Here is a 15033-nt window from a genome sequence, read left to right on the forward strand (position 1 = left end):
CAGACTGAAACACCATATTGTTGATTCATTTCACAGAGGGGAGAAAGGTCAGGGTTTTTCCTCCTTCCAAGCATCTGGCTCCAGCCAACTCCCTTCAATATACTAACTTGCTTGATGACTAAGTCCTATCAATTCTGCTTCCTAAAATTTCCCAGAGTTGTCCTTTCCTCACCATCCCCATTACTACTGCTACTTCCTTGGCTCAGATCTTATCTTTCACCAGAACTATTAAAACAGCCTCTTAAACTCTCTCTGCCTTCAGTCTGAAGCCCATTCTGGCCCATCCTCTCATCTTCTCACATTGTTCTAAAACGCAAAACTGACTGTGTTTGAAACTCCTCACTATCTGCAGAATCAAAGCAAACCCACTGGTATGATTGACAAAGTCCCTACAGCCAGGCCCTTACCTACTTCCTCTTCACCTCTTCACAGTCCTTCCCTCCACACCAATCCTATATCCCACCCTTTGGCACAAACCCCTGGCTTTCTCCCACCCCACCCTCTTTACCCTCGTGGAGATGGCTCATTTCCAATGCTTCCACTTTGTCTGGAGAAAAAATGGCATGTACAGCACTTTACTGTGTCATACTGTATGCTCCCCCATCTTCATAACTAGTCCATTAACCAGTCAATGAGTGGACCTTGTTTGTTTGTTGGTGGTACTAGGGACAGAACCCAGGGGCATTCTACCTCTGAGCTACACCCCCAGTCCTTTTAATTCTTTAGTTTTTGAAACAGGGTCATGTTGCCGAGGCTGTCCTCACACCCGCGATCCTCCTGTCTCAGCTTCCCAAGTATTGGAATTACAGGTGCCTCGCTTAAGTGGGTCTTTTTGATGGTGGTAACAGTGTCTTGTTAATCTTAATTATCATCTACATTTTACTGCACCTGAAACCGAGAGCCGAATGTGGTGGCACATGCTTGTAATCCCAGTACTTGGGAGGCTGAGACAGAAGGATCACATGTTCAAAGCCAGCCTCAGCTACTTAAACGAGGCCTTCAGTTTAGTGAGACCCCCCCATGACTTAGTGAGAAAATGTTTCAAAATAAAGAATTAAAAATGGGGCTGCGGGTGTAACTTGGAGGTAAAATGTCCCTGGGTTCCATCTCTAGTACTGCAAAAAAAAAAAAAAAAAGAAACAACTGAGTAATAATTAATATATTTGTGCTGAATGAATAAGTTTTAATTAATATATTAATGATTAGTAATGAATATATTTTTCAAAAGTGAATGAATGAAAATCTAGGCTTCCTTTATGACCTCCCAGAGCATTATCTACAGAGTTCCCTGCTTCTCCCTTTGTGCTATATCACATGAAGAACAACACTGAAAGGTACCCAAAGCACTTAGCCAAAGCACTGACAGCCAAGTATGGCTGTCAGCCCGAAAACTCCTCTCCCAAAAGGTAAAGACTGTGTATCAGTCTAAGAGCCTAGAGATCAGGGTCCTGGTTCCAAAACCTCTTTGGTGTGCTCATGAGCAAGCCACCTAAATTCTCTGAGCCTCAAGTTCTTTATAAAACAGGAAATGCTTTCTGAGTATTCTTGGAGTATTCTCTGAGTATTCCTGGAGACTAGCCGCATAACTAAGATGATGTTAAAAGTGAACACTATAAAAAATTCCATAACAGTGAAGGAAATAAAAAAGTACATGGAGTTTGCCCCTGGGAGGCAGCCACCGTGGAGCTGGGTGCCCGTGTGCCATGGCTTGTCGGCACCTGCCAGTTCATTCTGCTACTCAGCACCGTATGGATGCCAAGACCATGGCAAGCAACTGGCCAACACCAACATTTTCAGGAGACAGGGAGTAAGGTAAACAAGATAAAACAAAGGGGTGGGAGGTGGAATGAAATTTAAAAGAAACACAACCATAAGCACACATATACAGAGATAACATACAAGACAAGTAAGTAGGGTGAAAAGATCATGAAAGAAGGTATGGAAAGAACACATCAAAACACAAAGCAATATGTATGTGCACTCCCCCATGCGCATGCACGTTAACATGTGAAATACCCTGTCATGTTTAAACTGTTTCAAATGAACATGACCCAGCCCTTGGGTTAGTGAGGGTCCTCTCAAACAACACAGCAGGAAGCATCGGTGTTAAAGGATGCCCACATATTGTCAGGTAGACAAGGGACTTTTAGGAAAGAAGGTTGTCTGTAGCCCTTGATAACAACTTCTGAAGTTGACATGCTCAAAAAATAAATAAATACTCCCCCAAATCACAGGAGCATTCAACTATTAGTAGTAGGAAGGGGCCAAGTTGGAGCCACTAGGGAAAAGTTCTAGGAGTCCAGGAAATGGCCCTAGATGTATCAGGACATGCTGTGGGTGCTACATAGTAAGCCTGTCTGCAGGGGCCTGGCTTCCAGTATGCTTTTGTCCTTACTGAATAGCTTCAAACAGACATGTCTCAAAGTTGGCCATGTGTCACTCTCGGGCTGCCCTGCTGGCTTGGCAGGCAGCAGCTACCCCCAAACCCCTGCTTGGTGACCGCCCCCAGCCCAGGGATGGCATTCTCATGGCACTACCCGAAGCCATACAAGCACACAGGAGGAGAAACAGGAGGAAGGCAGCCTAAGTCCTATCAGCAAGACCGAGAGGTTGTTCTCCAGCCCAAAGAAGGAGTGCTCCTAGTAATCCTGACACATCTCACTCCAGAAATTTTTTGATAAAAAGCGAAAGGTCAGGGTGACACTCACAAATCTGGCCTTCCTCCTCCCAAAGCAACCTTGTCTCGAATGGCCAGGGCCCCAACAGGGTCTAGGGCAGCCTCGGCCTCCACATGGGGCTACATCCAGGCCACCACCTGCAGAGGCCTGCGAGCTCAATGGCAATTTGAAGTAAGCAGAAAGGTAGCTGGGGTCAGAGCGTAAATCAAGTCACCTTTTCAACTCCAAACAGCACATCTAAGAATCCACCAAAATATCTACCGAAGCTCCCCAGATGGTTTCCAAGGAAGCACAAGGAAACCTGGCGAGCTTTCGTTGTTTTCTTCTTTCCTCACTAAGTGCTCTTCTCATCTCCATCCCTACTTCCTCCTTATCATCCTTACTTACTCCACAACACTGGAAATCCCAGACTCAGTCCTTGGACTTCTCTACTTCTCTGGAAATTTGATGTCCTGAGACACATATGTGCCAGTACTGGGAAATGTCTTTGGTACTAATTTCAGAAACATCTTTGGTACTAATTTCAATATGATATGTATTGACTTCAAATGCTTTGGCTTTTTTTTTGGGGGGGTGGTACTGGGGCTACTGGAAACCCTTCTACCTCCGGGTTATACTCCCAGACCTATTTTATATTTGTATTTGGAAACAGGGTCTCTTAAGCCAGTGCTGCTGGCTTCAAACCTGCGTGATCCTCCTGTCTCCGCCTCCCAAGCGTGGGGATTACAAGCGTGCGCCATCATGCCCAGCAAGGCATTCATTTTAAAATATAGAAAGTAGTCAAGAGTTTGGGTGTTGCACAGGCACTCAGGCAGGGAAAGAACCCTGCAGAGTTCCTGGCACCAAAACTGATTAATGAAAATACAACAGAGGTATCCCAGGGCCTCTGCATTCTAAAGACCAGTTTTACATAATAAATAACTTCTAGCAGACAGGCTAATATTCCCCAAGGATGCGGGAGGATGGTACTGGTCTTCCTCAAATAAGTTAGATACCATGAGATCCCTGACTCTGATAACCAATTAACATTTTGGGGTGTAACAAAAGGCTTGGATCTGTACCAGAGACAAAGCAGGCCTACAGGAAGAAATCCTCACATCAAAAGGCTTGCCCCAGAAAAGGGGCAGATATAGTCGGGGTCAGAAAGATGATTGGTTAAGCAAAGATGTGAGATAAAATTCTTTATAAAAACTATTCTATATCCAAAAACTTCAGTAACTTATTTTCAAGTTACTCCACTACATCCCTCTTATGTAGTGCTTTCATTTCTGTCCTATCTTTCTGCCTTTGTAATAATAAAATTGCTTAAGCTTACAGCAGAAGAGTTTTGGCTATTCTTTTCTAAAATAGCTAAGAACAAGAACCCGCAGATACATCTCACACCGGTATAGTTTGGCTGTGCTACCATAACAATATGAGCCATTAAATTTGTGGTCTTTAATACAGGAATAGACAGCATGACTAGTGCTGATGGCATCATGGTTGGATTCTCAGAAACACCTAAGGTCAGAGGGGGCTGAGGCCATAGGTCCTTCTGAGAGGTGGCTTGCTATGGCCAAGAAAGGACTTCAACACTGTCTTTTACCCACACCTGCTACTCTCAAAAGATTTGTTTTGTCTGCCAGTTCTTACTCTATTACGGTTTGGATCTAGAATGTCCCTCCCCAAAGGCTCACGGGTTGAGGTTTTGACCCCCAGTGCAGTCATGTCCAGAGGTGAAGCTTGGGGAAGTAACTAGATTGTGAGGGTATTAACCTCATCAAAGGATTAATCTATTATTTCATCTCTGATGGCATTACTGGTAGGTAAAAGAAACACATCTATCTCTATCTCCCTCCCTCCTCTCCCTCTCTCTCTTCCTCTTCCTTCTCCTCTCCTCCTCTTCTTCCACTTTCCCCCTCCCCTCCTCTCCTCTTCCTCTCCATCCTCCTTCTCTCTCTCTCTCTCTCTCTCTCTCTCTCTCTCTCTCTCTCTCTCTTTCTCTCTCTCTTTCCCTCCTTCCCTCCCTCCCTCCCTCCCTCCCTCCCTTCCATTCTTTGTGCATGCCATGAGGTGATCTGCTTCAGGGTGTGAAAGACCAAGCTTTTCAAGGCCCTAGCATCCTGCCCTCCCCAAGCACACTTCTGACACACCAAGGTACCTACTCTTCCTTAGATTCCTGGGCTGGCAATGATAAAAGGGCCCCAGATCACTGCCAAACATTTATTGAAACATCAGACTATAAGAAACTGAGGTGGTGTTATTATCAATCCAAGTAGTAAATGTACTGGGGAGAGAGCGGGTCATCTTCTGTTCCCCAGTGTCCAGCAAAGAGCTTAGCAACTATGAGAACCGCAGAGTTCACTGGCTCAGAGTGACTTTCTAAATGAACCAGTGATCTGCTTTACGCAGCCCCCAAATATATCCAGATTATAGCTGGGGGAGAAGACAGACAAAGAAACCTCCAGACCCAAATGTCTAGATCTAAATACCTGCAGACCCTCCCCAGGGCGGGGGGGGGGGGCACTCTGAGAGAAGGGTGTAGCTAGCCAGAGAGGCCTGTGATGCTCTGCCAAAAGCCAGGTTCCCAGGAAGAAAGAGAGGCCGAGGGAAAAGCAGTAATGTGGCATGAAGGAAGTGAAGACTTAGAAGGCAGGCTGGAGAGACGCGTCTCACAGGCAGATCTGAAACTCAAGATGTTTACAAACACCACCGGCATGTTTTGATGGCAAGCATGCTGGAAAGCTAAAGGAAGAAGAGCACTTTCTGAAAATGTTTAGAAACATGTAGGCGTGTATTCCAAATAGAAACTGGGGGACCTGAACAGCAATCCTGATTCTGCTTTGCAACTTAATGTAAACACAGAACATACCCTCCCACCCACCACCCACCCTTGCATGGTGGAAATTAGATGAAAAAGTAAATACTTAGAGGAGTTGCAGTTTCCTGAGTATGGTAATCTCCAAGTAAACTTCTAAGCAAACTATAAAATATACTATTTCTCTTAAAGGTTTTTTTTTTTTTTTCTTTTTTTGGCCTTTTTGGAACTGGGGATTGAACCCAGAGCGCTGCACCTACAAAGCAGGCGCTTTACCACTGAGCTACATCCCGGCCCCCAAAATATACTATTAAATTTAGAGTAATGCTATACAATCATGTATGTTTCTTTTATTCCCCACAGTAGTACAACATTTTAAAAAGAATGTGAGCCGGGCGTGGTGGCGCACGCCTGTAATCCCAGCATTTGGGAGGCTGAGACCGGAGGATCGCGGTTCATGGACAGCCTCTGCTACTTAGTGAGGCTCTCAGCAACTTAGTGAGACCCTGTTTCAAAATAAAGAATTAAAGCCGGGCGTGGTGGCGCACACTTGTAATCCCCGCACTTGGGAGGTGGAGATAGGAGGATTGCGGAGGTTCAAAGCCAGCCGCGTTGGCTTAAGAGACCCTTTTTCTAAATAAAAAAGTATAAAATAGGTCTGGGAGTATAGCCTGGAGGTAGAAGGGTTTCTAGGAACCCCAGTACCACCAAAAAAGGAAGGAAGGAAGGAAGGAAGGAAGGAAAGAAGGAAGGAAGGAAGGAAGGAAGGAAGGAAGGAAGGAAGGAAGGAAGAAAGGGGCTCAGAATGTACCTCAGAGGTTGAATACCTGCAAAAAAAAAAAAAAAAAAAAGAAAAGAAAAAAAGAATGTGAATGAGCCAGGCCTGGTGGCATGTGTCTATAATCCCAGGTAACTGGGAGGCTGAAGGAGGAGGATCAAAAGTTGAGGCCGGCCAAGCCAGGTGTGGTGGCACATGTTTGTAATCCCAGTACTTGGGAGGCTGAGACAGGAGGATCATGGGTTCCCAGCTAGCATCAGCAATTAGTGAGACTCTGATCAACCTAGGTAGACCCTGTTTCCTAATAAAAATTAAAAAAGACTGGAGGTGTAGCTCAGTGGTAGAAAACCTTAATTCCCAGTCTCCAATTGTCAATTTAATCATGGCAAGACTGGGGAGTTAAGACATGCCACCAGGATGATGCGAGCCCAGCAAAGTGGTTCTTATGAGCATCAATGGATGATAAAGACCCTGAGATCTGGACCTATTTTGGTGGGCTTAACTACCAAATGCTCTGGGAATGTCCAGTTCAGATGGGAGTTCTTACTAGTTTTGCTGTGGATATTTAACTTGTTTGGATAAGTTCCAAGCTCTTACATACCTAACAAGACAGAGCCTACTACCAATCCCTGTGTAGCTGGCAGAGTCCATCCAACTGTCTCTACCAGGACCATGCCCTAGGAATGTGGCACAGGGAAGACTTGCCTCGCTCATGCCAGCCACGCCCTGGAGGCTACAACTGTGTTCTATTCTACCAACCATATCTGGACATCAGCCGTAAATGAACTAAACATCTGCCACCACCTCTGACCAGACCTGAGTGGCCACACCCCAGTGGGCTCAGCACTGCAGAGCCCAGACATCCAGGAAGAAGCTAGCCCTATTGCACCACGGACGGCCATGCTCACAGGTATCCATCCTAGTGGCTGAAGGCCTCAAAGCCAAATGTGTCCACCTAACACTCAGCAGAAGGGGCTCTGAAAGGATGTGACTGGAATAAAAAAGACCTGGAGGCTCTTCTAGGACATTAACATGCAGCCTTGCCCAACACCCAATAAGCTCTGGTGAGAGCACTGTCCATCTATCTGCCAGTTCTGGAAGCTTTTATCTCATCAAAGGGAGGAAGCTAACATTTAGCTACAATGCTAAGAACTGATGTGTACTATCTGATTTAATCCTCAGAGCAACAATGCAAGTAGTGCTAATATGCTTAACTGCTGACCCCCCAGCCCCAGTGAGTCAGCCTCCCTCATTACGATATAACCTAGTCCAGGCATGGGCCCCAAGCTGTCCCCTACCTTGAGAAGAACATCAGCTGCTTCAGTTGGGCCCATCCCCAGAATGCTAGGGATCCCCAACAGCACAAAGCAAAAGGTGTTTAAGAGTTACTGTTTGATATCTTTTGTAAAGACATATAAAACTAAAAAACATGTAGTATATCAGAGAAGAATTCTGCCTGATGATCAGACAGCTGGGTCCAGACACGTCACTTGGATGACTGTATGACTGTCAGAGGCTCATGATGATAATGACTAACATCCTGCCAGGCTCCTACCTGGGACCCAGGCCACCTGGTTGTTCTGCGATGCCACCCCCAGCATTGCTCCCCTACCCACCTGCTCAGAGTCTCCCGAGGGGTCTTAGTGCCTCCGGCTCCATGGGTGATGCTGGAATTCTTGTTGGCAGTCATGGTCATTTCGGCTCTCTGCAAACCCAGAGCCCTGCAAAGAAGACAAGACCCGTAAGCCAAGTTCCCACGGCAGCCAGAAGCACCTCCGGATGACCTCCCAAACTGCCAAGGGGGTTTCTGTGGCTGGTGATAGAAAACCTCTTTCCCATTTATGTTTAACTCCATGTGTTACAACTTAAAAGCCTCAAGAGACCCCTGTCCTGGGGTAGGGGAGAGTCTGTGAGCTAACAGATAACTTACCACTCATAGAAAATGATTAAAAAAAACACTCCATCTCCATCCCACCTCACTCATTTCTTATCTATCTATCTATCTATCTTTTTTATTGGAGGTTGAACTCAATGGCATTCTACCTCCAGGCTACACCCTCAGCCCGATTTTATTTCTTATTTGGTAACAGGCTCTCACTGGGTTGCTAAGAGCCTTGCTAAGGGGCTATGGCTGGCTTAGAACCTGCAATCCTCCTGTCTCACCCTCCCAAGTATTAGGATTACAAGTGCGCGCCACCACGCCCGGCTACCTATCTCAATTCTTCAGTTAGTTTCCCATACCTCTATCATCCAATACAACATTTATGAGTTTTACACATTTGTATACCTCCTGATTTATTATTTATTCAATATTTTTCTAATTAAACTTGAAAATGGACTCCTTAAAAAATTAAGCTTGTTATAAACTATAAACCATTCACTCATTCAACACATATTTCCTGAGTAACTATGTCCATGGCAAACACGATCCATTGAAGAATAAACAAAGCCTCTGCCGCCATAGACATCACATCCTCCTGGAGGGAAGCAGATAGGAAGCATGCAGCTATCCCATGTGTGTGATACTTAGGTGCATGTTTGTATATATCTTAGGCAGTGAGAAGCGGTCTTTTTGTGCGTGTGTGTGTGTGTGTGTGTGTGTGTGTGTGTGTGTGTAGTGCTGGGGATTGAGGAGCTGAAGGGCAGGCTCGCCTGTGCCTCGAGCTTGAACACTCCCTGCATGCTGACTCCCTGGCCAAAAAGCTTTTCTCTCTCAGTCTCCTAAAAGCAGCCCCAGGTGCTCAGCTATGCTTTGAGCCTGGTATCTTGAATAGTCAGGCTAACGAGAGAAGATGCCCTGAAGCAGAGGAAATGCCCACTGGGAATGGAGAAGAGAAGCAAGGGGCCCAGCAAGGGTCCATCAATGGCGAAGTCCAGGCAGAACTGCATGTCTAGTCAATGATCATCTAATTCCAATCACCAGTTCTTCAACAACTCCAGCTCTGACAGATCATATACACTATGGGAGCTTATAATCCAGAGAGAGGACACAGTGAAGTACACCCCTGGAGCCTCCCAGGTACTCAAGGTGCAGCAGAAAAACACCTGGCAGGGCCAGAAAACCGCATCCAACTGTGCTTGTCAACAGCCAGCCATGTAGCCTTGCACGAGCCTAAGGCTCACGTTTTCACTATAACAGCAATTACATTACCTACCCCCCATGATGGCCATGTGGGGCACACAGAAGTTTAATAAATGGTTTTTCTTCCAGATCATGCTTCTCTGAGTAGTTGGAAGACAACCACGTCCATTCCCAAGCCTGAATCTCATTTCACACTCCCTGGTCCTGCTGTTCAACCCATTTACCCTAGGCCAGGCACTTTGAAGGTGCTAGGATATAAAAGTGAAAGGATACAGTCCCTGCCTTGGAGGAGCTAACTGTCCCGGGAGAAAAGGCAAGCGAAAAGTGGACATTAGGAAGGCCTGGAAGGGGGTCAATTTGTTACTCACAGTAATAGGTCCTAAAGAAAAGCTAAGGCACATTCATCATGAGAGGTGCTGCTAAATGCCTCATGTAACTATAACAGCAAACATGAGAAGCATTTTACATACGTTAAGTCAGTGAATACTTTTGACAGCCCTGTGAAGAAGGCATCATATTATTATTTATACTTTACTAAAAAAAAATGATACAGAGCAGGCAACGAGCTTGCCCCAGTCACACCACTCGAAAGTGGCAAGGCAGTGCCCCAGCGCTGAGTCTGTATCCCTCCAGGGGTCTTCTGGTGCGGTCCCTGCCACTCCATGACATAGGTTCGAAGAAGTTAAACCACTAGATCATTAATGGCAGGATCACTTATCCAGTGAAGAGACAGAGCAGGACCCAGACTTCTCTGACTTCCCTGTGGCGTGGGGGCTGGCTAAAATGCAGAGTTCCAGGCCCTGTCGCCACCTCCTAATCTGTGGGAATCTGTGAGGATGAGGACTAGTAATTTGCATTTCTAGTAAACATTTTAGGCTAGTCTTATCCATCCTTAAGCATGAAAACTTGCATCCTGCAACATGCTAAGGTCTTAGAAAGGTATAAGAGGTCACTGTTTACCATCTTCCCAAGAGGTGGCCCAGCTGTGGGCAAATAAAAGGTGGACACTTGGCCCCTGCTTGTCCTCTCCCCAGCCCTTGGTTTCTTCCACCCTGCACAGAAACACTGTCCCTCAATGACAAAGCGTTAGGAACATAGCTGGCTCTGATGAAAGCATCCATATCTCTTTTATTTTGTTTTTTTTTGATGCTGGGGATTGAACCCAGCGGCATTTGACCTCCGAGCCACACCACCAGCCCTATTTTTTATTCTTTATTTTGAAACAGGGTCTCACTAAGTTGCAGAGGGCCTAAGTAGCTGAGGCTGGCTGTGAACCTGCGATCCTCCTGCCTCAGCCTCTCAAGTACTGGGATCACAAGTGTGCGCCATCATGCCCGGCTTTATCCATACCTCATGTAAGCAATTTCCTCAGTCTTCAGGTATGCTCAGGCTTTCTGTATCTCAAAACAACCCATTATGCCACCCACCCTAGTAGCTAGCAATCTCTTTCCTTACTTTGTCCTTACTTTCAAACTCCTGAGGAAAAGAGTTTACACTAGAAGTTATTAACTTATAGATCCTAAGAGCAACAACATCTCATTTGGCCTTCCCTTTATTTTCTCCACAGGAAACCTCCTGGAGGCTGGGCATGAGCATGCAGGGAAGAAAAGCCTGCTGTGGTGCAGGGCACAAACTCTCAGCTGCTGACACCCCCATCAAGTCCCCTCACTCCACAGGAAGGAACACCTTCTGGAAGGCTCCCTGCTCTTGCTCGGGCCAGCTTTCACCTGGTAATACACTCCAACTCCTTTACCCAATCCACAGATGCTCTCCCAGAGGTCCAAGGAGAAACGGACTGGGGGCCAGTCTCCTAACGAGCTTTCTCAGGGGTATCTAGCCTCTAAGAATGGACCTTCCCTTCCTAGAGCCTGTTTCCCTTGTTGAAGTAAATGTCCCCTGGAGCCTTTCTGCAGGCACCACAGTGGAGGTGACAGCTTTAAGGAGCCCATGAGTGACAAGGGAGAGACACATGCAGGCAGAGGGAAGCTTCCCATCCCGCTGAAGCTGGGCAACTAATGAAAATCATTTCAAAGCAAAGGGAAGGGCCAGGTGTGGTAGCATATGCCTGTAATCCTAGTACTTGGGAGGCTGAGACAGGAGGATCGCAGGTTCAGAGACAGCCTCAGCAACGTAGTGAGGGCCTCTGCCACTTGGTGAGACCCTGTTTCCAAATAAAACATAAAATAGGAATGGGGGCGTAGCCTGGAGGTAGAAGGCCCCTGAGTTCCACCCCCAATACCACAAAACAAACAAACAAACAAACAAACAAACAAGTAGTTGCCACTGAGAGGAAACATATACACTGCCAAGAATTCCTACTTACTAGTCCAGGTAAGAAGTTAAAGACAAGCCGGGCGTGGTGGCGCACACTTGTAATCCCCGCACTTGGGAGGCAGAGACAGGAGGATCACGCAGGTTCGAAGCCAGCCGCGCGCGCTGGCTTAGGAGACCCTGTTTCCAAATAAAAATGTAAAAATAGGTCTGGGAGTGTAGCCCAGAGGTAGAAGGGCTTCCAGGAACCCCAGTACCACCACCAAAAAAAAAAAAAAAAAGTTAAAGACACCTGACAGAGGAAGCCTCTAAGCTACACAAGAGAATGTCTGCTGATATCTGTGTTATTCTAACTTCCCAGGCAACCTGCAAGGGCCATCCAAAGAGCACTGAGCTCTTGTATTTGCTCCGAGAACTTGGTTACTGCCAGGATAATGACAGTAGAGTCATAAAACAGAGTGAGGCTGTAGTCTGGCTGCCCTGGGGCCACCCTGCCTGCTCATCCCACCCATCAAACTCCTACTCGGGTCTCATCCACTCCTTCCTGCACCTTTCCTCAGCCATAGGTCCTGGCCAAGGCCATTTCAGGTCCAGGTACTGTGGTTCTACATCCAGAAAGCTCTTCTAGCAGGCATGCCTAGGGAGTAATGAGCCTGGTCGGGTAGAGGAACCAGGGTTTGTTTCGCTAGGAGTCCGAAGAAATGCTGGATATTTTTATAGGTTCCCCTGAGGCTGAAATCTCCTTCAACCAGCCACAGAGGATTGTTTTTGTTGCTGAATAATAATAAGGAAAAATTAAGACCTCTTTCCTCCTCTACCCTCTTTCCCAACTGTCCCCCCACTCACAGAAAGCTCTTTTAAGTTTGAAGTTTCAACCTCAACCAGTTTTCAGTCCCTCGTCCTGCTAGATGGTCCTTCTCTACTTTAGCAGTGATTCTGTATACTTTTCCAACTGGGTTTAAACACTTCCCAAAAGCCTGAATTGGGGTGAGGGCTTGTTAGGCAACTCAAGGCCAAAGAAAACCTAGTTGCTTCTAAGAGAGTTTCAAAAATCAAGACACAGCTCTTTCTGCCAGTCTGGACGCTTGGCTTCCCAGCAAGCAGCTCACCCTGGTTCTGCCAGAACAATGGAGCCCACTCTCCCAAAGGCAAACGAAGGTTTGCCCCATAAATAACCCTGCTCCAGGGGCTACCTACTGCTTTCACTTGAGCAAGGGGAACAGGCATGGCATGTCCGTGATGATGATGATGATGATGATGATGATGATGATGATGCAGAAGCCACACTCTAAATCACATCAGTGCCTCCCCTCTGGCCAGCCTCACTGGACCACAGCAGCTGCTATTTTCCTGAACATGCCAGGAATGCTTGTGCCTCCAAGCTTTTGTTCAACCAATGCCTTCTATCTTGAATGTCCCCGCCCCCATTCTTTCTTTAATAGCCAGTTCATAAGTCAACTTCTTTCTGAAGCCTTCCTGCCCTGGAGCCCTGACCTCATTCTCACCCTTCCCAGGCTCTCTGGTCTTCTGGAACGCACCCTGACTAACCGCCAGAGGCCTCCTCTGCTCTGGAACAGAGCACCACTGATGAGCTGCACCTTCTCAGAGGTCTAGGGCCTGATGCGCGTGAAAGACCTGGACAGGTCTCAATACCTGTGGCATGGGGAGAATGCTTCCCCGCTACAGTGAAGACCAATGGGAAGCTCTCTACAAAACACAGAGGATGGACCAGGCGTGGCGGAGCCTCTTGGGAGGCTGAGACAGGAGGATCGCGCAGGTTCGAAGCCAGCCTCAGCTACTTAGTGAGGCTCTCAGCAACTTAGTGAGACCCTGTTTCAAAATAAAATGTAAAATAGGTCTGGGAGTACAGCCCAGAGGTAGAAAGCCTCTAGGTTCCACCCCCAGTACCACCAAAAAAACAAAAACAAAAACAAAAACACAGAGGATGCCCAGAGTCCAGAGGGAGCACACTAGGCCAAGGGCCTAGCTCCCCCCCACCCCAGGCTTTCCTACTTCCTCCCTTATCCACATCCCTTCAGCTGATTCCGCTTCCGACTTCATCAAGAAAATAGAAATAAGCAGAACAAATCCTCAATAAGCTACCACCATCACATATACCCGTTGTCAGCCTCAGTGTGGATCCGTCTTGTTACTCCTCCGCTCAGAACTCTCAAAAACGTGGCTCCCGTTCACCCAAAGTAAAGGCCCAAATCTTCACATGCACGTAAAGACCCTTCAGTATCTGACCTCATTTTCAGTCCCCCCTTCCCCTTTATTGTCTCTACTCCAGCCACAGTGTCTCCTTAAAATACCCTTCAAATACACCAGGCACATTCTACCCCAGGGCCTTCATACCTGTTGGAACTGGAACACATTCCTCCAGAGAGCCCGCTTCCTGTCTCCTTCAAGTCTGTGGCTTGATACCATCTCCTCCATGAGGCCTTCCCTGACCACTATAAATAAGTGAAACCTCTCTACCCGCTGCCCCTCGGCACTCGAGCCCCTTTCTTTTAATTTTTCTCCATAGCATTTATCACCATCCAACATTCTTCTTTTCTACTACGTGTGTATGGAAACTCCACGAGGCCAAGTATTTTTTAAGCTTTGTTCATGATATCCTCACTGCTTAGAACAGTCCCTAGCACATACTAGCCCCCCCCCCAAACACACAAAAAAAGACATCTGCCATCACCTCAAAATGGCCCTCCATAGGCAGGGTGGGCAGCTTTGGGGGTCATTGTCCATGTTCATCTTCCTTCCCTACCAGCCTTCCTGGAGGAAGGGCCTGACCTAAGGGTCACAACTATACCCTCTCAGAAAATTCAAAAGGGGGCCACACTCCCTGAGCCCCCCAAAAATAGAAGGTGGAGGTGGCTTCAGTTCAAGAAGTCAACCAAATCTGCTCTCTGAAAGGACTGCAAAAAATAAAAAAGGCAATGGAGCCGGGCATAGTGACATATGCCTGTAATCCCAGTACTTGGGAGGCTGAGACTAGGAAGATCACAGATTCAAGAAGGACAGTCTCAAGCAGTGAAACTTCCATCAACCTAGTGAGACCCTGTTTCAAAATAAAAATAAAAATAGCATTTAGGGTGTAGCTCAGCAGTAGAATGTTCCTGGGCTCAACACCCAGTTCCATAGACATTATAAAAAGCAATGGTCTTAGCTGGCAGCGTGGTGGCGCACGCTTGTAATCCCTGCGCTTGGGAGGCGGAGACAGGAGAATCGCGCAGGTTCAAAGCCAGCTGTGCTGGCTTAAGAGACCCTGTTTCCAAAAATAATAAAATAGGTCTGGGAGCGTAGCCCGGAGGTAGAAGGGCTTCCAGGAACCCTAGTACCACCAAAAAAAAAAAAGCAATGGTCTTGTCTCTGGGTTTCCTTTCCTAATGCCTAGTGTTATGGACACCACAAATCAGCCCTCCCTGAA

At 46.9% G+C, this 15033-nt stretch overlaps 1 protein-coding gene across 1 annotated transcript in view; it reads right to left on the reverse strand.

The window, feature by feature from the left end:
* The window catches only part of DENND2B (DENN domain containing 2B), a gene marked incomplete at both ends in the record, with an annotated part of 63793 nt that extends 55844 nt beyond the window's left edge, over positions 1 to 7949 (reverse strand). Inside the window, 1 exon segment of the mRNA XM_080705110.1 lies at positions 7870 to 7949. Within this exon segment, the coding sequence (XP_080561236.1) occupies positions 7870 to 7949 (80 nt within the window).
* Between the last annotated feature and the right edge of the window lie 7084 nt (positions 7950 to 15033).

Source organism: Muscardinus avellanarius (assembly GCF_963383645.1).
Source record: "Muscardinus avellanarius genome assembly, chromosome: 1".
Lineage (NCBI taxonomy): Eukaryota > Metazoa > Chordata > Mammalia > Rodentia > Gliridae > Muscardinus > Muscardinus avellanarius.